Here is a 25,919-nt window from a genome sequence, read left to right as displayed (position 1 = left end):
CTGGGCAACAGAGCAAGAGCTCATCTCTGCAAATATTTTTTTTAATTAAAAAAAAAAAAAATTTCTGGAACCCTTTTCACAGCCTAGTCTTTGCTGCTCTATTCCTGTTATCAGCCCTCATTCTCTATAAATAGAGTCTGAGAAACAGCAAAGACCCAGGGAGGAGCCTGGCACTCTACCGCACAGCCAGGACGGAGGAGAGAGGGAGGAAGCAGGTGGAGGCAGTGAAGAGGGGGCCAGAGGCTAGATGTGCAGAGGTTCTAGAAGAACAGGCAGCTGGGGAAAGAGGGGCTTGACCCCCTCAGGGTCTCAAGACAGTCCCCAGTGCCCCTGCTTTGCACAGGGTAATGTACTCCCCTGGGCGCCTCTGCACCCTTCTGTCTACCAATCATGCTCTGAATGTTCCCTGGGAGCCAGTGCAAGGATCACCTCCCCCAGGAAACCTTCCCTGATTAACCTCAGCCCACCACATCTCCTCTTGTGAACACGGGAGTTTGGGCGCCATCCCGTGTTGTGCTGGTTGATGTGGATGTGTAACTGCTAGAGGCTTCTTTTCTTAAGGCTTCTCTCCTGGCCTGGATTTGAAGCTTCTCATGAGCAGATTCCATTTCTTCCTTGTTTCTGCATCTGTCCACCACTAGACAGAGCTGCCTGTCAAAGGCATCGGGACAAGGCCTTGTCCTGCCCTCTGGGGCCTGACTGCGGGGCAGCAGGTTCTGGAGAGCCAGGGCACGCTGGGCAGGTGGTGGAGCCAAGAAGGGAGGGAAGACACGGGCGAAGGAAAGCACAGGAGCAGAGCGGGCAAGGGGCACAGGCGCCCTCATGCCAGGAAGGCGTCGTAGTCCATGTACCACACCAGCTGGCCAGAGTGCGGCAGGACACCCGAGATGGGCCACTTCTTGGGCTCACAGCCCACCCGGCTCACCAGCGCGGTGATCTCACGCTTCATCCTGCCCATGACGAGGACTGCTACCTTCTTGGCGCGGTTGATGAGAGGCAGGCTAAGGCTCATGCGGCGGTGTGGCTGGGAGGGGCTCGTGGTCAGCACGACCAGCTGCTCGCCGTCCAGGCCAGTGGGCGACTGTGGGAAGAGGGAGGCTGTGTGCCCGTCGGCACCCATGCCCAGCAGCACCAGGTCGAAGCTGCTGTTGGCCACCAGGGCTGAGATCTCCCTGGCGTAGATCTGGGCGCCCTGGTCCTCCTCGGCGCAGAGCCGCTGCTGCAGGTGCACAGGCATGGGGTGGATGTTGTAGTAGGGGACCCGGACGTGCTGCAGCAGGTGGGCCTGCAGGCCCTGGAAGTTGGACTCCGGGTCCGAGAGCGGGACGCAGCGCTCGTCAACCAGCCACAGGTGCGTGTGGGCCCAGGGGAAGCCGTAGTGCGCCGTGGCCAGCTGCTGGAACAGGGCCACGGGGCTTGAGCCCCCCGACAGCGCCAGGTGGAACTGGCCAAAGCGCCGCACGGCCCGCACAGCGGTGGCCTCAATGTCGTTAGCCAGCTTAGAGATCAGCTCCTCGGACCAGGCGGAGACCAGCGGGCTCTCTCGGTACTTGGCCCTGAGGACCTGGAAGTCACTGGGCATTGCGGCCGGCCCTGGCCCTGGCACTAGCTGCTCCGGCTGCTGCTGGGAAAAGAACAACCGGCCGCTACTGAACTCAAAGTCCAACAGACGGCCGCTCTCAGCTCCTCCAGGATAGAGGCGTGGGGCCTTATGGGCCAGGCTCTCCAGCAGAGGGGTCCAGAAGCCCCAGGAGGCCAGCAGGTTCTCTGTGGTGATGAAGGAATCCTTCCGGCCATGGAAGATATGGGATAAGAGGACGGAGTGGGCGCCCCGCTCCTGTACAGGGCTGTAGGCGTAGTAATCGGACAGAGGGCTGCCGAAAAGGCGGAGCCCAGGTGGGCCCTCCATTTCCTTCCAGCTGGAGGGCAGGGAGGGCCTGAACAGGTTCCTGCTGACCAGCACGGCGGAGCTGCCCAGGTCGCCGTGGCCGATGTGGAAGATGAGCTGCCGAGGCAGGCACTGGCTCTGTGCCGCAGCCCAGTGCTTTTCGCTCTGCACACAGCAGGCCTGGTTCTTGAACAAGATCCGAGCGTAGCCCACTCTCTCGTCCAAGGCTTTGCCAGACATCAAGATGAAAGGCACGCCCTCCCAGCGAAGATTGTCGACGTGCACGAGAACGGCTGGGGTGAGGGAACAGTAGAGGGTGACTCTCTGGCATAGACCAGGACTCTCCGGCCAGCCCTCTCCTCTCCTCTCCTCGCTGGGCCCTCTGGGCGTCCCCCTGCCTCAGGGAAGCCCCTCACCTTGCCATGCTCACCCCTCACCTGGCATATCTTCCATGACATTCTCTTCCCAGTCCATGCTTGAAAACCGGCCTCTGGGGCTATCTCTACGGCTTTGACACTGGCCTTCCTTGAGGCCCCTCTTGGAGTTATGGTCCGCCAGCAAAGGAGAACCGGGCTGAGAGCATCCAACCTGGAGACTCTAAAGGACGTCCCACAGTGGGGGCAAGTGGGGTGGGAGACCCTGACTCTTAGGTGTGTGAGGGGCAGGAGTCCTACAGAGAAACGTGCTCCCCTCCTGTCTGTGAAGCATTCAGGGTGCACCCGACGCAGGGTCAGTGGTGCGGGGTGGGGAGACAGTCACCCCAGCAGAGGCCCGTGGGTGGAGTGTTGGCGAGGAGGGGCAAGGCCTGGTGGCAAGAGCCAGGGGCTGACAGTATTCCATGCCCAAGTTCCAAGCCTGGTTCATTTTGGCGACTTCACCGAGCCTTACGTTTCCTCACCTATAAAACGGGGCTAATGGCCCCTGCCTCGTGGTTGGTGCGTGAGGCTTGTATGCGAGGCATCTGTAAAGCACCTGGCACACGGCGCATGCTCAACAGCCAGCTGTGGCTCTCATTGCCTGGCTGCTACCTGGGGAGGAGCCAGCCCCTCCCAGAAAGCCCTGGGCCTCTGGAACTGCCCAGAGGACAGCCCTGGCATGGCACTTGGCCAGTGGAAGTGTCTCCAGCTGTGGCCAGGCAAAAGGTTTGCGGCCTCACTGGGGAGGCCCTATGAGGTAGGAACCAGGTCTGTCTGAGCCTCGCACGACAAACCCTTGGGAAGCATCTGGGACTGAACTGGAGCTGACGTGAGGCCATGGCCATCGGGATGTCCTTTGCCCGGAGAGCACCACCAGCTTGTCTGCCGCTTCAGGCTGGCAGGAGGCCAGGGAGACAGGGGAATGCCATCCTTGCCTCCAAGCACCCTGGGGGAAATCCCACCTCAAGTCCCCTCCACCCCACCCAAGGGCATCTGCTTTGGAAAGCTGCTCCCGGTGAAGTGGGCAGCCCAGTGCCCCATGCCCGGCCCCAGGGCCCACCTGCGAAGGTCGGCGTCAGGCTGTGGAAGCTGTCCGGCTTCTGCAGCTCTCTGCGCACCTGCTCACTGTAAGACTGGTACTGGCCCACGACGGCACTGCCCCTCTGCAGGCCCCGCAGCGCCTGGAAGACCTGAAGCTTGTGCCGCAGCACAGCCTCCGCACTGCTGACATTGAGGGGCAGCTCCATGGCCACGAGGGTGAGGACCTCCGTGAGATGGTTCTGGAGGACGTCGCGAATGACACCGTACTCCTCGTAGAAGCTGGTGCGGCCTAGTGGAGGGAGGTGGAGAAGTGGGGAGGATGTAAAGAGAGGCCAGAGCCTCAGATTTCCCCAAGGTGCACCAAAACCCCAGCTCGCACATCCGTCCTGCATCCTCTTCCCCCAACCCACAGGGCCTATAAAAATGGCGCACACCAACAGCAGCCTCACCACGAGAAGGGGCGGAGGAAGTCTTGGAGCCACCTCTGTCAATGAGAACTATTGTAAGAGAAGGCGACAAATCTGTGAGCCTCTCCAGAAATCCACATGAAGAAAGCTCTATTCCCAGCAAAGGACAGATTGCCTCTGCAGATACTGGCCAGCCCCTCACCCTGCCCTGCCTGGCCACTGCCAGCAGGAGGCTCAGCACTGTGGGGGCTATGGCACCATGGCGGGGGCTGCGGCACCATGGTGGGGGCTGGGGCCCCAGAGTATGACTGCCGCTTACTAGCGTGTGATCTTGGACAAGTTACTTGACTTTGGTTCCTGCGTCTTGCCCTTGGATGAGACTAACAAATGCCGCCTCACTACTGGGCGCACACCTGTGCTAGGCAACGTGCAGGGGAGTGGGAGGGAGGGAATGTGGGAAGACAAAAGGAAGTAAACAAAATTACAGAGCAGTTGTGACAGGGGGTAATGAAAAGGCCCCTCCGAGACCTGAAAAGCCAGCCTCGCAAAAACCCAGGGAGAAAGCATCTCAGATGCAGGGACCCTCAGGTGCCAGAACTCTGAGGCAGGAAGGAACTTGGTGTGCTGGGGGCCAGATGGAGGTGAGGAAAGAGTGGGGACAGCGGTGAGGCTGGAGAAGAGTTCAGGGGTCTTGCAGGACAAGGTGAAGAGGCTGGACTTTTTTCTAAGCTCAGTTGTAGGAAGGACACTGGAGGGTTTGAGGCAGGAGAAGATGAGACCTGACCTATACTGGGGATCGACCCCCGGCCTTAGGGGGAGAATGGGTGCAGATGCAGAGAAGGCAAGGAAGAGGCTGCAGAGCTGCCCAGCAGAGACGACCGGGCCTGGACTAATGGGCAGTACAGGAGCTGGAGGGGAAGGAGAGGCACCTCAGAGTCAGGATTGACTGGACCTGCTGACAGATGGGGTGGGTGTGAGTAAAATGGAGGCCCCAAAGATGAGCCCTGGAGGTGGGGCCTGAGCGGAGGGACGGGCAGTGGAGGCGCTCACAGACATGGGGAGGCAGGAGCAGAGGGGTTTGGTGGAGGGTTTAGGTGTGTTTAGGCTGAAGACTCCTAGGCGCAGATGTCCAGTTGTCAGGTGCACAGGGTAAATGTGAGGATAAAAGGGAAGGCCACCTGGAGAACACAAAGCAGCACGTCCAGCGTAACAACAGCAACATAACACCACCAGTGGAACAACATAACACCAGCATAACAGCAGTGCAGCAACACCAGCATAACAACAACGTAATAACACCAACGTAACAACAGCAACATAACACCACCAGCATAACAGCAGTGCAGGAACACCAGCATAACAACAACATAACACCAACACAATAGTAACATAACACCGGCATAACACCACCACCACCAGACTGACAACAGCAACGTAACACCACCAGTATAACAACAGAACACCAGCACAACAACAACAAAACAACACCAGCATAGCAACAACATACCACCTTAACAACAGCAACGTAACACTGGTGTAATAACAATGTAACACCAGTGCAACAATAGCAACATAACACCAGTGTAACAACAACATAACAACACCGGCCTAACAACAGCAACATAACACCACCGGCATAACAGCAATGTAACACTGGCATAACAACATAACAACACTGGTATGACAATGATGTAACACCAGCGTAACAACAACATAACACTGGCATAACATTAGCAACATAACACTGGGGTAACAACAACGTAACAACCCTGGCATAACAATACCGGTATAACAACGTAACAACATGGGCATAACAGCAATGTCACAACACTGCCGTTAACAACACCAACATAACACCGGTGTAACAACAGCAACGTTACACCAGCGTTAACAATACTGATGTAACACTACCACCACCATAACAACACTGGCATAACAACACTGGTGTAACAATAGCAACATAACAACAGTGGTGTAACACCAACATAACAACACCACCATAACACCACCAATGCTGACAACAGCCCCAGCCCGCACTGGGCCCGCGCCGCTCCTCCCCATACTCACAAAGACCCTGCACACAGGCACCATGATCACTCCTGCTCCACGAGTGAGGAAGGAGACAGGTGACCAGGCTGACGGGGCAGAAGCAGGCACTGCTTAACCACGAGCTCTACTCCACTCCCTCCTCCGAGGCTCAACCCTGGTGAGCACTGATTATCAGTGACTCAAATATACAGGACAGTCCCAGAGCTCAGGGTTCCAACGCATACCACCTCGCAGGAGAGTTCCAATGCCCAAGTCTCCTCACAACCTCACCTACAGAGAGAGCCTGGCCTCATGATACAAGGAGCCATCGTTTCTCAAAGGCTTCTGCACGCAGGACCCCTAACCTGGGATTCGTTTGTTCACCCAGCAAACTCCCACTCATCCTTAAGGGCTCGGCTTCTAGGAGCTTTGGCCTACCCCTTCTGAGGGGCCCTGTCTTCTCCTGGCCCAGCTGACTGTAATTCAGGCCTGTTTCTCTTTCTTCCCCTCTACAAGGGAAGCTCCATCTGAGTTGCTTCCCCGCTATAAGGGAGGCTCCATCTGAGTGGTATCTGCCCTCTGCTGCATCCCTAGCCCCTAACACAGCACTACGTTCAGACAGTGGACAGCAGAGAAAATGAAGATCCACACATCATCACGGACAAAGCTTCAAAACCTAATGTGGTGAGAAAGCAACATGATTACTTTGATAAAATAAAAATTAATTTGAAAATAGGATATAGGCCAGGCGGAGTGGCTCATGCTGGTAATCCCAGCACTTTGGGAGGCCAAGGCCGGAGGATCACTTGAGCCCAGAGTCCAGGAGTTCAAGACCATCTTGGGCAACAAAGTGAGACCCTGTTTCTACAAAAAAAAAAAAAAAAAAAAAAAAAAAAAGTTAACCAAGTGTGGTCCCAACTATTTGGGAGGTTGTGGTGGGAGGATTGCTTGAGCCCAGAAGGTCAAGGCTGCAGTGAGCTGTGATCGCGCCACTGCACTCCATCTAGACAACACGGAGTGAGACCCTGTCTCAAAAAAAAAAAAAAGAAAGAAAGAAAAAGAAAACAGGATATAAAGAGACCAAAATAAACAGAACTTCAATAAAAGAAAAATGTAATTGGAAATTAGAAATTCAGTAGATGGGCCCTACAGATGAGAAACAGCTGTACAGAGTCAGCTAACAGAAGACAGAGCTGAAACAATTCTCCCAAATGCTGGACACAGAGACAAAAAGATCCATGCTCGGACACATACAGGATGACTCTTGTTCAAAATTAAACAACAGGTTGTTTAGGGAACGAGGTGTGCATGGAAACATAACAAGTGAGGGAATAATCTATCTGCAACTCGGAAGCGTAAGATGAGGAAATAGGTCAGAATGTGGGGAGGGACACGCAGGAGAATCAAGTTCTTTTCTAAAAACGGGTGGTAGGTGGATTGGTGTTTGTTATATCATAGTTCTGTATCTCTTCCATGCATTCTGTAAACTTCAATTTTACCTAGGATCTAGTTAACATTTAATTCAAACAGACAAAAAGCAGCGGATTCTAAGTCCAGGCCTGCTGAGCCCAGCATGCTCCCTGCCAGCAGCCACTCTGGGTCCACGGCGCCAATCCTGAGCACCTGCCCTGACCAGGTTGTTGGTGTGCACTCTCGGGTCAACTAGACAGCAAGCATGTCATGGCTGGGAGAACAACCTGCCCTGAAGCCAGCCCGATATGCCATTCCTGACAGCACCATCAGTGTTGGGGGGCAAGAAATGAAGCCAGCAGCCACTCGTAGGAAGGCACCCTGTCCCCGGCCATAGCAACCGGAAGCTAGAGGGTGCAGCTCTGTCCAAGGATACTAAATCCTGAAATGAACAGAAAGTCCAGCCCAACTGTGCCAACCAAAATGCCAAGAGTGGTCCCCACTGGGAAAACAATGGCTGAAGTCCCCCAGCTCTGTAATGTTATGGCCTTCAAAGTTCTTGTGCTATTGTTGAGAAGACATCCAGAAAAAGAGAATACTGATGACAGCAATGTCTGTGGATCAGTCCATTTATCCTCAGAATAACAACCTATAAGAAGGCCCTTCTGTTTCCCCTATTTTAAAATATAAGGAACCTGAAGTTCAGAGAGGTTGATAACTTACCCAAGGTCACACACAGCTGGTGAAGAGGTAAAAATGAGATTCAAACCCAGGCAGTTGGCCCCAGAGCCTGCAAAACATTTCCCTTTTAATTACCTACTACTCAACCCCACGACAGAATGGTGTGAAGTTAAGTGGCGTGGGCACCACTGGCCTTTAGAAACAGAGCACAATGAAGAAGCCGACTGAGCTTCTGGAAGGAAAGTTCTAGGGCAAACGTCAGAGATTCCAATGCCTACCAGAGCCAGCAAAAGCAAAGAGGATGGAGTAAGGCTGGTGTCCCTCAGAGGGACAGTTAAGTACCTCAGCTGCATTCAGGTGGTGCCTCACAGGAGTGTGGGCCCAGGGTGACCAAACCTTCCAATTCTCCTTTTCAGGAGAATGTAAAAAGATAATTCTTCCCTTCCCCTGCAATAGTAGAACAGGAAAATTAGGAACATCTTATATTTGATAGGAACCTAAGGCCTGGCACAGTGGCTTATGTCTGTAATCCCAGCACTTTGGGAGGCTGAGGAGGGCAGATCTCCTGAGTCCAGGAGTTCAAGACCAGCCTAGGCAACATGGCAAAACCCCATCTCTACAAAAAATACAAAACTTAGCCGGGTATGGTGGCATACATCTGTGGTCCCAGCTACTTGGGAGGCTGAGGTGTGAGGATCACTTAAGCCTAGGAGGTCGAGGCTGCAGTGAGCTATGATCGCATCACTGCACTCCAGCCAGGGCAACAGATCAAGACCCTGTCTCCAAAAATAATAAATAAATAAATAAATAAATAAATAAGAGTTCTTGGCCTCAAACAGTTAAACAGAGTCATGATCCAGCAACCCCACTCCTGGGTTTATACTCAAGGGAAATAAAAATGCAGGTCCACACAAAAGCTTGTACATGAATGCTCATTGCAGCATTATTCATAATTGCCAAAAAGTAGAGACAACCCAAATGTCCACCAACTGGAGACTGGATAAATTATGGTATACCTATACAATAAGATAATATTCAGCAGTAGAAAGGAGTAAAGTTCTGGTACCTGCTAGAACATGGGTGAACTCTGAACACAGGATGCTAAGTGATGGAAACCACACACCGTATGATCCTATATGTATGAAATATCCAGAACAGGCAACCCCACAGAGAGAATGCAGTTCTGTGGTTGCCAGGAGCTGGGGGGAGGGGAAAGTTAGGGGATGACAACTAAGGGGTGCAGGGTTTCCTTTCCCGTGATGAACATGTTCTAAAATTGATTGTGGTACTGACACACAACTCTGTGAATACACTAAAGCCCACTGGCCTGTCCACCTTAACTGAGTAAAGTGTAGCAGGATTTGTGAGTTATGGCTCAATAAAACTTTTTTAAAAAGGTTTTAGAACAGGGAAGCAGAACCACGAAAGAGGTACTTAAGGCAGATGAAGCTGTCTGCGACCCGCAAGATGAACAGGATGGGACTGGTGGTAGTGAAATCAACGAGGCAGCCTTTGCTGCAATCAAAGGAAGTAACAAAGGTAGGAGGGAACAAAGTCACAGTGAACTGCAAGGAAGTTATTATAGATGAATACAAACTACTTGGTGGCTGGCTGGATCTGTGAATGGTGGTGCACAGCTGTGATCTGGAGTGTGGTCTCTGCAGTCAGGCTGTTCCAGTATTTTATTTTATTTTATTTTATATTATATTTATTTTATTTTATTTTATTTGAGATGGAGCCTCCCTCTGTTACCCAGGTTGGAGTGCAGTGGCGCGATCTTGGTTCACTGCAACCTTCGCCTCCCGGGTTCAAGCAATTCTCCTGCCTCAGCCTCCCGAGTAGCTGGGATTATAGGCACATGCTACCACACCTGGCTAATTTTTATATTTTTAGTGGAGATGGGGTTTCCCCATGTTGGCCAGGCTGGTCTTGAACTCCTGACCTCAAGTGATCCACCTGTCTCGGCCTCCCAAAGTCCTGGGATTACAGGTGTGAGCCACCATGCCCAGTCTGCCCTGGTTTAAATACGGGCTCTGCCATCTTTCAGGCCTGTGATCTCCAGCAACCATTACCTCACGTGTGAACAAGCAATAATCCCCGCGCCTCCTCTGCAGGGCTTCTGGAGGCCTTCAGGAGCGAATGTCCACACAGGGCTTCTGGAGGCCTTCAGGAGCGAATGTCCACACAGGGCTTCTGGAGGCCTTCAGGAGCGAATGTCCACACAGGGCTTCTGGAGGCCTTCAGGAGTGAATGTCCACACAGGGCTTCGAACAGTGGGCAGCACATAGGAAACACTGATAAATATGGGTTGGAATTTTTCTTATGACAGATGCTGTAAGAGAAGGGCTACCGGCCTGGTCACTCAGAGAGCACTGTTCCCATTTGAAATAAAGAGGTTAGAAAAAGCAGTTGGTATTTCATGAGAAAAATGCAGTGGTGGTTTTCATTCTAAATCTGCTGAATCTGAAGTGACGGTGCAGCTCCCCGTGGAGCTATCTAAAAGGCGGCTGGAGGCATAAACTAGGGCCTGGGGAGACAACAGACACGGGAGAGAAACTGGATTTCATCAAATCTGAAATGCCATCAGTGGTGGAAGCATCGCTGTTTTATAACCCCTAAGAAAGAAAAGGGTTTCCAGTTCCACTGTGTCACCCCATTAAGGATAAACCCAACTTCAGAGACGTCCAAATATGAAAAACATGTGTCTTCTGATCAATGAATTACAGATTTATATGTCAACAACATAGTTAAAGCTTTAAAAACAGATGAATTTTTGATGAAGGGAACACAGCAGAGTCCCTAAAAGCCCTGTTATCTGCTTACTATTCATTAATGTAGCAAATCCCTAAGCGGCCCCTTTCCTATTTTTATCCTCTCTCAATTCTCAGAAAGAATGCATTCCACGGGTTTACTACCTGCTGGGTAAAAGAGAGCTTCCTTTATTCCTTAATTTCAAGCTTCAGGGGGTGCGCCTGTGTTTAACACGGCCTGTAGATTTATGGACTTTGCTCCTCTCCTGGTTGGCTCTGTCTTTTCAGAGTTGAATGCAGTGACCGGGACCATGGCCTGGCACCTCCCCGGGAAGAGGCCATGCAGCTGAGTGCAAGGACAGGAGGTGAGGGGCTGGCCCTCCTGCTGATGCTGATTTTTCCAGTTACTGCCGGTTATTGTGGACTGATTTCTCCTAAAAATGATCTATATTGGCTCCTAGTATCTTTTCCTGGGTTGAAAGTTGAGGGTTGGAACCCATCAGTATATGAAAAGGATAGAGAAAAGCACAACCAGGGTGGACATTGGGAAGAAAGACCACTGTAAACTCGGCTCCCGCCTGTGCACATCCAGAGCTCGTCCAAGGTCAGAGGATGACAGAGTAGTGGGGCCATGACTGCACCCGCTGGCTCTGCTGCTCAGTCTCATAACAGAGCAACAGCTAGAAAGCACTTCTTCCCCCTTGGCCCAGTCGTTGCACTGCAGAAGCATATACTTACAGGGAAGATGTTTTTTTAAAATGCTCATAAATGTTCTCGAATTAGATAGTAGTTGCATAACTTTGTAAATATACTGAAAACCACTTAATTTTATACTTAAAAAGCGTAAATTCTGTGGTATGTGCATTGTATCTCAATTTTTAAAAAAGCTCATAAAGTAATATCTAAGATAGAAGCCAGGGGAGGCGGGGCACTCCTGTAGTCTCAGCTACTTGGGAGGTTAAAGCAAGAGAGGATCACTTGAGACCAGGCGTTCAAGACCAGCCTGGGCAACATAACAAGACTCCATCTCTAAGATAATAATAATAAAATAGCAAAACACCAGAAACAACCAAAAAGCTTAATAAAAGAATTTATAACACATATTCTGTGGTATGAACAGAACTGAACAGAAATATTAGTACTAAAAGGTATATATTGTGCAGACTACTAATACATAAAGATTTAAATACGTATACAACTGTGTGTGTACATGTGAGAGAGAAATATGACATAAAGAATGGACATAAAAGAGTATGATAGATCAATTTACAGGATTTATATAATAATCCAATATAAGTCACGTGGAACTCAGACACACTGCCGCTGCCTCTCCTTGCAAACTTGGAAGAAGAACAACACTTCCATTTGTAACGTATTTCCGTGTGCATTATCTGATTTAATCCTTAAAACTACCCGAGAGAGAGGTACCGGGGCCATCAGCATGGTATAGAGGTGTGCTGAAGGTCACAGCCTTCAGAACCGGGACCAGAAACCCCTCATTGGCTTCCACATTGTGGGAAATCCAGGTTTTCCCAACAAAAATAGATTAAAAAAAAAAAAAAAAAAAGACAAACTACTAAGAGCCAGCTGCAATCCCTATCAACACCTTCTGGGATTACTAAAAATAAAAAGAGGTGAGGGCCAAGGAGAGCGCAGTGTGCTGGCTGGTGCTCTCTCTGGACAGGAGATCCAGCAGCTGCCCTGGGCTCACCTCGCGGACAGCTCTGCAGATGGGGCGAGAAGGGGAACTGGCCCTGCTGAGCGAGCTCCTGGCCCCTTCTGGCACACCAGGATGGAAGGCGGGACAGCTGGTGTGTGCCTGGAAGGACCCTGGCTGCCCTGGTCCCTCAGTGAGAGGCAATGAATGGTCACTCCAGCCCTCAGAGGTGGGGCAAGCATCAGGCTCCTTTCCCCATGTCGGGACAGGGACCCTCCCAGCAGTGACATCCTCAGGAAGTCTCCCTCCTTCTTTCTAACAACAACAACAGGCCTTCTACACAGAGGGGAAACTCGGGCAGCAGGGAGACTGGCCCTGAGTGCGTTCCAGCAGGGAGGCCAACTGCTGAAGGCCTGGCCAGCCTGGGAGGCTGTGGAGCTCAGTGGTTAGAGGCTTGGGCTCTGAGGTGCCCGAGACCTCGGTTCCAATTCCAGCACTCCCGACAAAAAAGGCAGCCGGACCCAGACAGCTGAACACAGCCCATTAATCACATGGGCCCGCTTGTCTGCAGAGCCCTCCCAATGCCATGATGAGGGCCAGCCAGGGTCATCTCTGGGATGAAGGAGGCTCAGTGACTCTCCTTCTATGGCCCATGCTGCTTCAGAGACCCCAGCCAGGGTACCCTGGGTGGCTGTGCCTCTCAGGGGCTCACAGACTGGGACACACAGGAGGAGCCCCCCAGGTCAGGCTGAGGGGAGCTGGGTACCGGATCCCTTCTTCCTTTCCTCCTCCCCACCCCCTCCGGCCTGTGCAGTAGCCTTGACTCTGCAGCAAACTCCTCTGGGCCAGAGGCTGCCGCAAGAAAAAAAAAAAGCACTCACCCAGCATGGAGGACGGAGGGGAGGGAGCCGGGGAAGCCGGCTTCCACCCACTTAGATGTGTGTGATACGGATGGGGGAAGACATCCAAACGACCTTGCAGCTCAGAAGTCCCTTTCCTGGGGCCTGCAGCAGCTCTGGACCAGGAATGCTCCATTTCCCAAGCCTGGCTTGCAGCCTCCTCCCTTCCCAGCACTCAGGGTTACGCAGGTGCCACTCCTGCCTAGGAGTCAGCTAGGGTTGCACCACTGCGGGGGTGGAGGGCAGCTGGGATCCACCGCAACCCTTGGCAGGGGCAGAGCACAGGGTGGGGAGTGGGGGAGAATGGCCTGTGGTGTGTGTGGGGTGGGGAGTTGGGGAGAATGGCCTGCTGTGCACTTTGCCCCTCTGCTTAGCAGTCAGACCACGGGGCTCTGAATCCTGCCTTGGAAACGTTCTGCCCACGCTGAGCCCCACTGCAGTGGCGCTCGCCTGCCAAGTCCACCAAACGCCAGTAGAAGGCAGCATTTCCTCCTGCCTGTTTCCTGTCCTCACCGGGGGCAGCAGTGGCAGCCTAGGCCCTGCTGTGCTGGGCACAGGGCTCCTGGCCATGCTGGGGTGTGCTGCAGGTCTGTGGTGCCTGTCCCCTCTCTCCAGCCTGAACTACAGACGGGGGCCCCCCGAGGGACTGGCTCCAAAGCAGGACCCAGAGAAGACAGCACAGAGCAGTGCTTGGGCCAGCAGGGCTGTACCAGGCCACCTTCTTGGGATGTAGAAAGAATGTGTCCTCTGGCACGCAGGCACACAAAACTGAGAGAGACAGCAAGCAAGCTCATTCTGTTGCCAAAGCACCCTGTGTCCAAGGCCCACTTGCTGGGGGGCTGGGCACAGCAGCAGGCAGTCCCTCCCTGCTACGAGTTAGGTAGGGCCTGCCGGTAAATGGCAGGTAAACAAGCCAACCAGTGAGGCCCAAACCGCAGGACGGCTGCAGTCCTGCTGGCCACCTCTGACAAGAAGCATGGACTGAACGAGCCCCACTCTGGCCTCTGCGCAACAGGCTGCAAGCCTCCAGGACTAGTGGATGCCCCACTGCCTGTCCTGCGCTGAGGCTCCCTTTGCCCCTGGGCTGAAGGTGCAGGGCCCAGTTGAACTAAAGGCCTTGGACTCCGAAGTTTGGGAGCAGCGGACCCTCCCCCAGAGCACCACATGGCAGGCAAGGCGGGACCTCCTTTAGTCCCCGCAGCTGTGACAACCGGGCTCCAAGTGGCTCTCCCTCCTGGACCCTGAGGACAGCCAGCCCAGGCTGTTGTGTTGCTGTTCAAACTCAACATCCTCAGACTGTCTCGGCAAACAGACCCGCCCAGAGCTCCACCTGTCTTTCTTTCATATCTTCCATGTTTCTTTCTCCAAAATCCAAAAGTACCTTTGCTAGGATAATTAGGCCTGTAATCTGCCTGGTCCCTGGCTCCACGGGACCTACACAGAACCCACAAATTGACACTACATACCAAGAAGGAAACAGTGGGAGGGTTGGAAGAACTAAGAGGCAACAGCACCAACAGGCAACTCCAGACATCATGGCTCTTCCCCACCCCAGGGCGGGGACAGGAAGGAGCTGCCAGAAAGGGGAGAGGAGAGGAATCCTGGTCTCCCAGCCTTGCTGGGGATGGGGCCAAGTCCAGGTAGAGAAGGGCAGGCTCCAGCCCACTGGCTGCAGCAGGGGCAGGGCCCCCTCCCATTCTGCTCCAGGCTTTCTGCACCAGGTGCAGCTCACTTCTCTGAAGATGAAGCAGGGATAGGCCCAGCACACGTGCCTGCTGGGATATCAGGCACAGACAGGCATGGGGGGAAACCCATGACCAGCGCCCCGTTGAAGACTGGGAGGGAAACCTGGAAGGGCTGGAGGAGGATTCCCTGTGACCCACTGCAGGGGGCAGGGCCTCTTTTCTGCTGTGGGTTCTGGAGTAGAGAAACCCAGTGCCTTCTCGAGCCCAGCAATGTCCTTCAAGGCCTGGCTCGGGAAGTCCTGCCTGGCCTCCCGCCCACCCCCCACATTGTCCCCCCACCACGCTGCCTGCCTACAACACTCGTCACCCATTTTGTTTTCTTTTTCAGAGACAGGGGCTCACTATGCTGCCCAGGCTGGTGTCCAACACCTGAGCTCAAATGATCCTCCTGCCTCTGTCCCCGAGTTTCTGGGACTACAGGTGTGCCACTGCGCCCGGCTCCATTTTGGAGTTTGTCCCACCAGCCGGTGTGATGAGATCATCACCCCCCACAGCACCCGTGAATCTGGGCAGTATGAGGGAGCCATATCTGAGAGGCTGAGTTTTGTACCTCACTGTGGCACCTCAGCCCCGCAGAGAGCTTCTGGCACTAAATACACATTCAGAGAGGAATGGAGAAACAGCTGAAGAGAGAAACCAAGGTGGGGGAAAGAAAAAGAGAAAATAGCCCAGAGAAAGAGCAAGGTAGACAGAAAAAGAGGAGAAACCTCCTGGCCCATCCCTGGGTCCAGGGCTCGGGCCCTGCCCTGTGGCGGGCACGCATTGCGGGGGCTGGGGGGGGGCAGTGGCCTCGGGTGCTCCCGCTGCAGCTGCAGAAAGCGGCTGTGGGGATGAGCTGGCCACTGACGCAGCGCTGGCAGCACAGGGCGGCGGCGCCAGGCCTGAGTGCTGGGGCCAGACTATTGCCCCCAGGATCAGGCTCCACCACCTTCTACTGTGGGGCTGTGGGCTCGACACCATCTTCATCTGTAAGGAGGCTAATAACAGTGCCCACCTCACCCGGCGGCTGGGGGACTGGGGACACAGTAAACTTTAGCTGTTATCATTACTGGGCAAGAGCCAGTGCTTTCCATCTTCACGGTCAATGCTCCAAAACTTTGCTACCATCACAGAATGCCAGGTCCCAAAGGGGCCTTAGCTGTCCTCATTGACAGGACATGCTCATCTCACAGCTGCAGGGAGTGACATGCTGGAGCCACCCAGCTGAAGGCAGAGGTGGGCCTGACGCAGGGCCCCCCACCTCCCGGGTGTTTACTCAGTGTGTCTGAGGTGTGTGGCAGGTGCCGGAGAGGCGGTGTCCTCCTGGAGCCTACAGGCTGGCAGGAGGGACAGGGTGGAAAAGGACGAGGCAAGGGTAACACCATGCAGGGCAGGGGAGGGAGGTGTATGGCGCCGTGCGGGTGAGGGGAGTGGGTCTGCAGGGCTCAGAAAGGCTTCCTGGAGGACCATGCAGCTGAGATCTCACAAGCGAGAGAGGGGTCAGGAGGTGAGGGGGCACGACAGGGAGTACCCCAGGCAGGGGGTGCCACGGCTGCAAGCACCACAGTCGGAGAAGCCCTCACGCAGCTCCCATGGTCTCTACGCACTCAAAAACTCAGGGGGATCTCAGGGGGGCTCCAGCCTCTACCGTGTGCCAGTGGTTTCCTGCCTCTGTGCCAGGTCTACTTCTCTGGACGATACGCTCCCCATGGGCAGCAATGGCTACTTGGGCTTTGCCAGCTGGCACCCTGGGGTTTAGCCCGGTCCAGAGCTGGGCACATGGCAGGCTCGATGAGAGACCACACGCCCATAGAAAACCTCCCTCTGAGAAGCGCCCCATGCCTCACCACAGACAGCGGGCAGGCAGAGGCTGGGGGACCGAGCGCACCGGGCCAATCACACACCTTCAGCATCCACGGTCTCTTTCATGATGATCTCCACCCGCTCCACGTGGTGCCGGTTCCAGAGGCTGTCCAAAGCCTTGCGGTTCTGGTCTCGGAAAGGCAGGATCTGTGCCACGGCCTGTCAGGAGGAAGACTGGGCATGCCGCAGGTTCCTCTCGTGACGAAGGAGGAACCCTGACTCCGGGGAAGGGCTCTGACCTCTCTATTCCCTGCTCAGAGCAGAAGATGCCCTCCGAGCAGTAGTTCTGGACTTCAGGATCTCACAGACCAGTAAAGGTTCCAAAAACTTGCAAGTGACCTCCAAAGGGTTACCAGATTTGTATTTTGCCAAGAAAAGAAATAGTTAAAATTACCTTACAATTTTTAATAAAATAAAGATAGGTTTAACACCAAAAATGTAGCAAGAAAAGCTTCGAATTGAGCACATTCAGTATTTCTTCTCATCTTGCCATAAGCAAGTGAAAATCTCCCCAGGGCTGGCCCAGGTCTGAGGACCACTACTTAGGAATCCTACTATGGGCAACTCCAGGCAGGGTGGGATGGAAAGCCATGTCTCTGTCCTCAGCAACTACCTATGCCCACCAGCACCATGCACCAGGACACAGGGCTGCTGCGCTCTCTGCTGGGGTTCCTGGGACAGGATGCGCCCAAGGGCCTCCAAGGCATTTTGAGTGAACTGGTCAACGCACATGTGTCACCCAGGAGGTTACCCCATGCCCCTGCCCAGGGCTTAGAGTTCTACTACTCCCTGGTTTAAGCTCTTGTTGCCAACCTTCTGGCTCAAAACACAACTTAGGAAGAAAAAGATTTTGAAAAAAGGTAGATGGGGCAGGGCGCGGTGGCTCACACCTGTAATCCTAGCACATTGGGAGGCTGAAGCGCGCGGATCACTTGAGGTCAGGATTTTGAGACCAGCCTGGCCAATATGGTGAAACCACATTTCTACTAAAAATGCAAAAAATTAGCCGGGCCTGGTGATGCACGCCTGTAATCCGAGCTACTTGGGAGGCTGAGGTGGGAGAATTGCTGGAACCCAGGAGGCAGAGGTTGCAGTGAGCCGAGATCGTGCCACTGCACTCCAGCCTAGGGACAGAGCAGACTCTGTCTTAAAAAAAAAAAAAAAGGTGGATGGGTGCAGGAGAAGAAAGCTCGTTTTAATTCCCACAGCACACCCAACAGGAAGCCAGGTCCAGATACCAGAGTTGCTGGGCCACCTCCACAGAGGATACAGGGCAACCGTGAGAAGCCAGAGCCCAGACTGGGAAACAAAGAGAATGGGGGCTTTGCAGAGGACAAAAGAGGCCAGACACATGGACAAGGACCCAACAGTCCTGCCCTGCTGCTGTCTTTCTTTTAGCCCCTCGCCTCCTGCCTACCTTCAAGGAGACCATGGGAGCTCTGAGTTCACAATGCCCTGGGGCCTAGCTCCACAATGAGTGAGTGGCCTTGTTGCTGGGGTCTACCAGTACCCAGCTCACCCTAGCCCTGGCAGGCTCCACGCTGATGCTCACCTGCTTGCCCAAGTAATGGTCCACCCGGTACATCTCCTCCTCCTGGAAAAAGCTCCCGAGTTCTGTGGCCAGCTGCTGGGCTGAGAAGTGGTCATGGCCAAAGGGTTTCTCAAGGACAACCCGCAGCCAGGCGCCCGGGCCTGGCCGGCAGCTGCTGTTGATGTTGCGGGCAATGTCTGCATAGGCGAAGGGTGGCACTGAGAAGTAGAAGATCCTGCCAGCCTCCCGGAGGCCTGCGTGCTGGAGCTGTGCCTCGATGTCCTTGTTCAGGGCCTGATAGTCCTCGGCCGTCTTCAGTTGGCGGTACCGGCTCAGCTGCAGGAACTGATCCTTTTCCTCTGCACAGTGACTAGGTGCCATGTCCTTGGGGCAGGAGAGGGATTCCAGGGCCTTGGCCATGAGCTCTTGGCCCTGCTTGGGGGCTGTCAGAGCAGCTCCATGGAAGCTAAAACTGTGGCCCCTCCCCGCTTCATCCAGGTACAGCTGGAACAGTCCCTGCCATAAGTACTTCTTAGCCAGGTCCCCAGTTGCTCCCAGCAGGATTATGGAGACATGTTCCTGGAGCTCCTGGGCCTGCAGGCAGCCCAGAAGGGCCACGCACATCACCACTATGAGCACCTTCCACATGCCTGGCTGCCTGGGGTGCACAGAGAGACAGACGAGGAACAAGGGCGGATCAGACCCGGTTCAGGTGGCTATGATGTGGAAACAAACATTTCCTGCCTGGCAAGAAACCAGCACGTGTTTCTGGAGAAAATGTTACAGGCCCACAGCTTGTCCCTCCCTCGTGGCAGCCTGGTTTCTGTTCCAGGAAGCCAGTGGGTAGGGAGCCTGCCCTGCAGACAGGGACTCTGCCTGGGAAAGTTAGAGACCACTTGCTAGAGATGAACCACTTTGCTGCCGGAAGCATAGGAAAGTGGCAAAGGCCACCAGGAAGGGCAGCAGGCCTGGGAGTAGAGCTGTCCATTTTATGAGCAAGGCCAGTCTCCTCCAGGAGCATAGGTCACCTGGATGAGCAGGGCAGCCCCAGCCTAGGTATACTGGCGGGTCCTCAGGCGACAGCTGGAACAGTGAGAGGGTAGGACCACCTCCTCTCGCCTCTCACCTGCCTCTTTTCCATGTCTACTGGGCTCCAAGTACAAAATGATGACTAATAACTGGTATGGCATAGTGACAGGAAACATGGACTCCAGACCAACTGCCTGAGTCTGAATCCCAGCTCAACCCCTTAGTAACTGCACAATTATTTAACCTGGCTGCACCTCAGTTTTCTCACCTGAAAGGGAGGTAACAGTGGTACCTACACCACAGAGTTGTTACAAGAATAAAAGGAGTTCATGCTTGTAATGAGCTTAGGCCAGTGCCTACCACCTATTAAGCACTGAGTGGTAGGTGTCATCCTGGAAGAGTGATACCAGCAAACGCTTAGTGCTGGCACTAAGTACTTATATGCATTAGAGCTCGATGAATCCAGACAAGAATCCTGGAAAGAACCACACGGGGTGGGTTCTGTTACAGTTCTCCCATTCTGCAAATGGCAAAGCTGAGGCTCAGGTCAATGAAGGTCCCAGGGTAAGAAAGCAGGGGAGCTGGGACTGACTGCGCAGTCACTGCATGACACGCACAATGAGCTCTCCACCATCGCTATACAGAGGGGACCAAATCTGCCTCCTGACCCTGACTTCAGACCCCCTCCTCCCACCACTCCCTCTGCCTCTTCCTCATCGCTCTCGAGATCCATCTCCAAGAGGGTCCTGTGAGTGACCAACCCAAGGTGAGGACCCAACAACAGTGTCTGAGCCAGAGTCTATAGGACACACGACGCGTCCATCACTGGGGCTTTAACTAGAGGATCGGGGCCACACGAGTGACTCCCCAGCCTTCCTCTCCCACTCTTCCTGTATCTGCCCTCACCCCTAAATATACACACGGACCACAGGACCATTCTGCTTTTTCCTCCTGTTTTCCAGTCCCTGTCCTTGGCCCTTCAAGCATTTTTTCCTCAACCCGTCTGGAGAGAAGAAGTTCTTCGCCCGTCTGGAGAGAAGAAGTTGCAAGGTCAGTGCGGGAGAGGGCGAGCAAGAAATCTGAAGCCCAGAGAACAGCCTGGAGAAGGAGGAGCCGCCAGCTGGCAGGCTGTGCTTCAGAGCTGCTGATCGGATCCGGGTAGCCAGGGCTCTGGACGTGCCTGGTACAAAGGGAGGAGCTAAGCCCCCAGAGTGCTGGCATGGGCAGGTGGGGGAGCCCCAAGGGCCAGCACCTCTGTCCCCGCCCCAGAAGACTGCAGACAGCTGTGACGGATGGCCACCTGGCCTGAACTGACTCCTGGCCCTCTATTTAATCCTGTTCTGACTCTGAGGTTTGCCACAGTCCTCCCTAACCAGTCCTGTTCTGGGTCCCCGGTTCTCAGGTTGGCCTCCCTTATCTGTTATGTTCCCAGCACTTCTTTAAACAAATCCAAGATATTGGGTATTACAACATGATTGTTTACTCTGTGTTTCAAAACAACTAGAGAACAACTCTTTCCTAAATGGGTTGGGTGGTATATGTGGATATTTGTTTTTTTATTATGTTTTTTAACCTTTACAGTATTTCTCAAACTTTAATGAGCATTTGAATTTCCTGGAGATCTTTTTAAAAGGAGATTCTGATGCAGAAGGAAGGGGACCTGAAGTGCTGGCAGCTGGTCCAAGAGCACACTTTGAGTAGCAAGACTCTGGAATACCGAGCAGTGAGTACCAGAGCAACGATTCTCATCCAAGGAGGGCATCAGAACAAACACGCGTGCCTCGCCTCCTGCTGCCTTTCTCAAGACAAAGACATTCTGATCCAGAAGGCGTAGGGTAGGTCCTAACACAGGTGTTTCGAAACAGTCTCAAATGGTTTCATGTGCCCATCCCCTTGTAAAAACTGGTTGTTCCTGAGTCCAATAATAATACCTGTGTTAACCAAGTAGTCAGCGTGTGCCAGGTGACTTAAACGCACCGTTCCAATCGTTCCTCACAACAGTCTTGCGGAGGGGGTTCTGTGAGGAGTCTCATTCTACACACAAGGAAACTGGAAGGTGAAAGAAACTGTCAAGCCACAAAGCCTGGGGCCTCAGTCACGATGCCAAACAGCTTCCTTAGTCAAGCAGAAGAACGAGGCATTTGGGTCCAAGGACCTGGGCTCAGGACCACTGCCGAGCTTCATGATCTAATTCAGTCAGCTAATTAGTCAGGCACAGTGGCTCACGCCTATAATCCCGGCACTTTGGGAGGCCGAGGCAGGAGGATCACTTGAGCCCAGGACTTCCAGACCAGCCTGGGCAACAGAGTGAGACCCTCATCTCTACAAAAAATATTTAAAAATTAGCTGGGTGTGGTGGCACATGTCTGTAGCCTCAGCTACTCAGGAGGCTGAGGACTGCTTGAGCCTGAGAGGTCCAGGCTGCAGTGAGCCATGATCGCACCACTGCACTCCAGCCTGGTGACAGAGAGAGACCGTCTCAAAAAAAAAATTAAATAAATAATTAAATAAATTGGCTAATTAAATCAGGGAGATGCCCTCCACCCTTCCATAAGGGCAGGTAGGTATTTAGAGCCTTAGCACACACATTTCCTCATCTATAAAACAGGGCAAATACCATCAGCCCAAGGCAGGGGGTGGGGGGTGGGGGCAGTGAAGATTGAGATGATATATGTGACAAAAATGCTATACAAATGTTAGTTAATTAATTAAATGCAAAGTTCCTCCTGGCCCCACTGCTCTCAGGAAAAAGACTGTGAACCTCTCTCCTCTCCTGGGGCTACAGAGCCAGGCCCTGCAGACAGCACTGGAGATCAAACCCTGGTTCCTAACTCAACACTCCCGACTAGTCTGGAAGCAGCAGGAGGAAGGCTGGCTTGGTCATCCTCCCTGCTGTCCTGACAGGCGAAGAAGCAGGCCCAGAGAAGTCCAGTTAAGTCAAAGTCAGGAACAGAGGGACCCCAGCCTCTGGAGCAGAGGCACCCACAGCTCTAACACATCTCCTGGGCTCCACGCCTCCTCCTTAAGCTGCAAGACTCTGCTTCAGGTTTTCCTCTGAAGCACTTCTCCCCTCTGCCTCCTTGCCTGCTCTGAGAGGAATGGGCTATGAAATGAATCTTCTGAAATTACATACTTGAAGTTAGTCAAAGAGCATGGAAGTAGTCTTCCAAAGGCTTATCCAATTATGAATCACTTCTTTTCAAAAAATGAACAAATCAATGAGAAAATCTTTAGTGAGAAGTTTGAGCAGCTGTAAGAGGAGGGGGCATCAGACTGGGAACTGGAATGTGTGGTGGCTCTTGTCTAGGCCCTGCCTCTAAACAACCACATAACCTTGAACAAGTCATTTAGCCTGGCTGGGCCTCAGTTTCCTCAACTAGGAAATGGGAGGGTGAGATAAAGGATCTGTGTGATCTTTTAGTGTCCCTAAGTCCTGTTTTCCGAGGAAAGGAGATCCGCACCCTATTGTCTGGGAACTGTCCTCTACTTTTCCATAAGGCAAATGAGTGCTTCAAGCCTTGACCTCTGCAGCCAGGCAGGGAAACAGAACTAAAATATGAAGCCAAGAGCTGAGAACTGTGCGTCATTCAGCAGTTAAGACAAAAACTCTTGAAGCTATGACTTACGTGTGTGGAGGATGCAATTTCATTTACAATTCTTATTTAAGATACTTGCCAGAAATACACTCACTACGAAACAAAGTGCTGTGGGGACATCCTGTAGGGAGGTGGAAAAGACCTTCTTCTGATGGCTCATCTTAGAGCCAGGGCTGACTGCGGGCACATGAACCCAGTCCTGGGCATCCTTCACTGTCTCCAACTCTAATCCTGAGAGGCTCCTACCAGTCATCCTGGGAGAGATTTACCAGTTAAAAGGCTCTGCTAACATCCCAGAAGGTGGGAGCACTGGCTTGGCCAGCCAGGGGGTTTGGATCAGAATCCAGGTTCCGGCCTTTGTTCTCACCCAAGCGGAAGAGGCATGCAGCTGTCCCCAGCCAGACCCAGCACAGACAGACCCAGCCTGTGCTGAAGCTCCAGCCGCAGAGCGTTTTCTGGTAAACCACAGGAGGAAGCAGTTCTAATCCTCTTATGCCCAGCCGACAAGGGGTGGGAGAGAGGAGCTGGGAGGTAAAGGTCAATGTCTGCTGCTGCCCTGTTCCCTTTCCCGGCTTTTGACGTTACCTTCTGTGCGCCAGGCAGGAGGAAGGGGAATTTTCTTCAAATCATGACCCATGAGTTTGGAATTTTCTAAAAAGAACATGTGGGAGTAAAACAAAAGTTCAAACTAAAGATCATTTGAAACTAAAGCACACGGCGATGTGCCTAGTCTTTTTACAATAGCCAACCCAAGGTTTTTGGGGTTTTTTTGTTTGTTTGTTTTCTTTTTTGCACTCTTCCTGCTCTGGGGTCCATTTATGCTGAACCCATCAATGCAGATAAAAATCAAGCCTGCTATCAATGACCTCTGATCTGCATTCACTGCCCTCGTGGCCAGAACGGGGACAAAAGCTTCCAGATCGGGCTCTGGAGTCCTTGTTCCTCTCTCATCTCAGAGAATCCTCATTCCCATCGTTAGGTACCTGTCCTGTAATCCCAGCACTTTGGGAGACCGAGACGGGAGGATTACTTGAGCCCAGGAGATCGAGACCAGCCTGGGTAACATGGCGAAACCCCATTTCTATTAAAAATACAAAAGTTAGCAGGGTGTGGTGGCAGGTGCCTGTAATCTCAGCTACTTGGGAGGCTGAGGCAGGAGAACTGCTGGAGGTTGCAGTGAGCAGAGATCATACCACTGCACTCCAGCCTGGGTGACAGAGCAAGACTCCGTCTCAAAAAGAAAAAAAAATCATTAAAAAGGTAATAAATACTCAAAACTCATTATTTCCTAATCATCTGACTGCATTTCACTAATATCTATGCTCTTCATATTATTTATATCCACTGCATCTATGAGGTGAAGATATTCTATTATAGTGTATTTGAAGTTGGCCAATGTGGGAATATTTACACCACAGATATAGGCAAAGGCTATAAATCAGGTTCCCCACCACCAACCCCACCCCTCACAGAGTCAGTTGGTAAACTTTACCAGCACACAACTGCCTATCTGCCCAAGTCATTATTTACAGCCCGAACTTCCCCTAAACTCCAGATTCATGCAGTCAATTGCTATTCTGAGAGCATGAGTGGGATGTTTGCCAGACTTAATATGTACAAAACTGAACTGATTTCTCTCCCAACCTGCTTCCAATGTAGCTTTCCCCATTCTCAGTAAATGGCAACTCTATCCTTCCACGTGTTCAGACCCAGAAACCTTGAGGTCATCTGATCTGTCAGCAAATCCGGTAGTTTCTATCTCCAAAATTATGCAGAATACAACTGCTTCTCACCACCTTCCACCACTCCACTCCGGTGCCAGCCACCGTCATCTCTGTCTGGATTCCTGCAGGAACTTCCTAATTGGTCTCCTCTGTCTATCCAGACCCTCTATGGTTGAGCCTCAACACGGCAGTGACCTTTTTATAGCTCCAGCTGGATCATGCCATTCCTCTGTGCAGACGTCTGCAGAGTCTACACATTCTGGCCTCCCACCCATTACCTCTTTGAGCTCTTCTCTTACCATCCTGCCCGTCTAGGCTCTGGCCGCCCAGCCTCCTGCCTCAGGGCCTTTGCACTTGTTCTCTCCGCCTGGCCAACTCCCCTATGTCCCCCACCACGTCCACGTGGTTTACTCCCTCACTAACTTCAGTTCTTTGCTAAAATGTCATCTTCTCAGTGAGGCTTACTCAGACCACTCTAAAATTGTAAACCGCCCACCCCCATCCTCCTCTCCTGCTTTATTTCTCTCTGCAGTACATCGCTTTCTAATATACTGTATGATAATTACATTCATTTTGCCTATTGTCTGCCATTCCGTCCCCCAAGAGTGTGCGTGCCAATGAGGACAGGGACTTTTGTTTGTTTTGTTCTCCGCAGTACCTCCAGTATCCAAAACAAGGCCTGGCATACAGAAGGCGCTCTATAAATATCTGCTAAATGGACAAATAAATCCCATTTGCACAGGACCACTGTCATTTCTGCATTTGAAATATGGACAAAGGAATACATCTCTAATGGTGACTTCAAGCACTGTGACACAGCACACATTAGCAGCAGCTTACTACTTGGAACAATACTTTTAAAAATAAAAGAGCTATTTATGGAGTATTTAACTATATGCCAAATGCTAGGCTATCAGTGTGACATGCATCATACCATTTAAATCTTGCCACAACCATATGAGGTAGGTCCCAAGATTATCCCCATTTTAGCAGTGAGTAGAGAGGAAACTAAGGCAAAGAGAAGTCAAATAATGTGGCCAGGCGTGGTGGCTCACGCCTATAATCCCAGCACTTTGGGAGGCTGAGGCAGGAGGATTACTGGAGGTCGGGAGTTTAAAACCAGCCTGGCCAACATGGTGAAACGCCATCTCTACTAAAAATACAAAAATTAGCCAAGCGTGGTGGCAGGTGCCTATAATCCCAGTTATTTGGGAGACTGAGGGAGGAGAATCACTTGAACCCAAGAGGTGAAGGTTGCAGTGAGCTGAGATCGTG

The 25,919-nt window shown here is 52.6% G+C and overlaps 1 protein-coding gene across 1 annotated transcript; it reads right to left on the bottom strand.

Moving 5' to 3' along the window:
• On the bottom strand, nucleotides 1-23,212 carry H6PD (hexose-6-phosphate dehydrogenase (glucose 1-dehydrogenase)). The gene is made up of 5 exons (XM_011935768.1): nucleotides 23,190-23,212; nucleotides 18,317-18,953; nucleotides 16,806-16,923; nucleotides 3,365-3,634; nucleotides 1-2,181 (listed from the first exon to the last, which is right to left on the bottom strand). Exons 1-5 carry the CDS (start codon nucleotides 23,210-23,212, stop codon nucleotides 821-823), a joined length of 2,409 nt encoding a protein of 802 aa, XP_011791158.1. The 3' UTR covers nucleotides 1-820.
• Nucleotides 23,213-25,919: the final 2,707 nt, after the last annotated feature.

The sequence above is a fragment of the Colobus angolensis genome, unplaced genomic scaffold (genome assembly GCF_000951035.1).
Source record: "Colobus angolensis palliatus isolate OR3802 unplaced genomic scaffold, Cang.pa_1.0 Scaffold149, whole genome shotgun sequence".
Taxonomy (NCBI): Eukaryota; Metazoa; Chordata; class Mammalia; order Primates; family Cercopithecidae; genus Colobus; species Colobus angolensis.
Note: the sequence above shows the minus strand (reverse complement) of the source record. Positions and strands in the feature narration are given on the sequence as shown.

What these genes read in the sequence shown, in the direction of transcription:
- H6PD (XM_011935768.1), bottom strand. Translation starts at nt 23,212, where the DNA reads ATGTTAGCAGAGCCTTTTAACTG. An exon ending in TTAGCAGAGCCTTTTAACTG is followed by an intron (nt 18,954 to 23,189) that starts GTAAATCTCTCC and finishes TGTGCACCCCAG; the next exon opens with GCAGCCAGGCATGTGGAAGG. An exon ending in AGAGACCGTGGATGCTGAAG is followed by an intron (nt 3,635 to 16,805) that starts GTGTGTGATTGG and finishes TCCCTCCACTAG; the next exon opens with GCCGCACCAGCTTCTACGAG.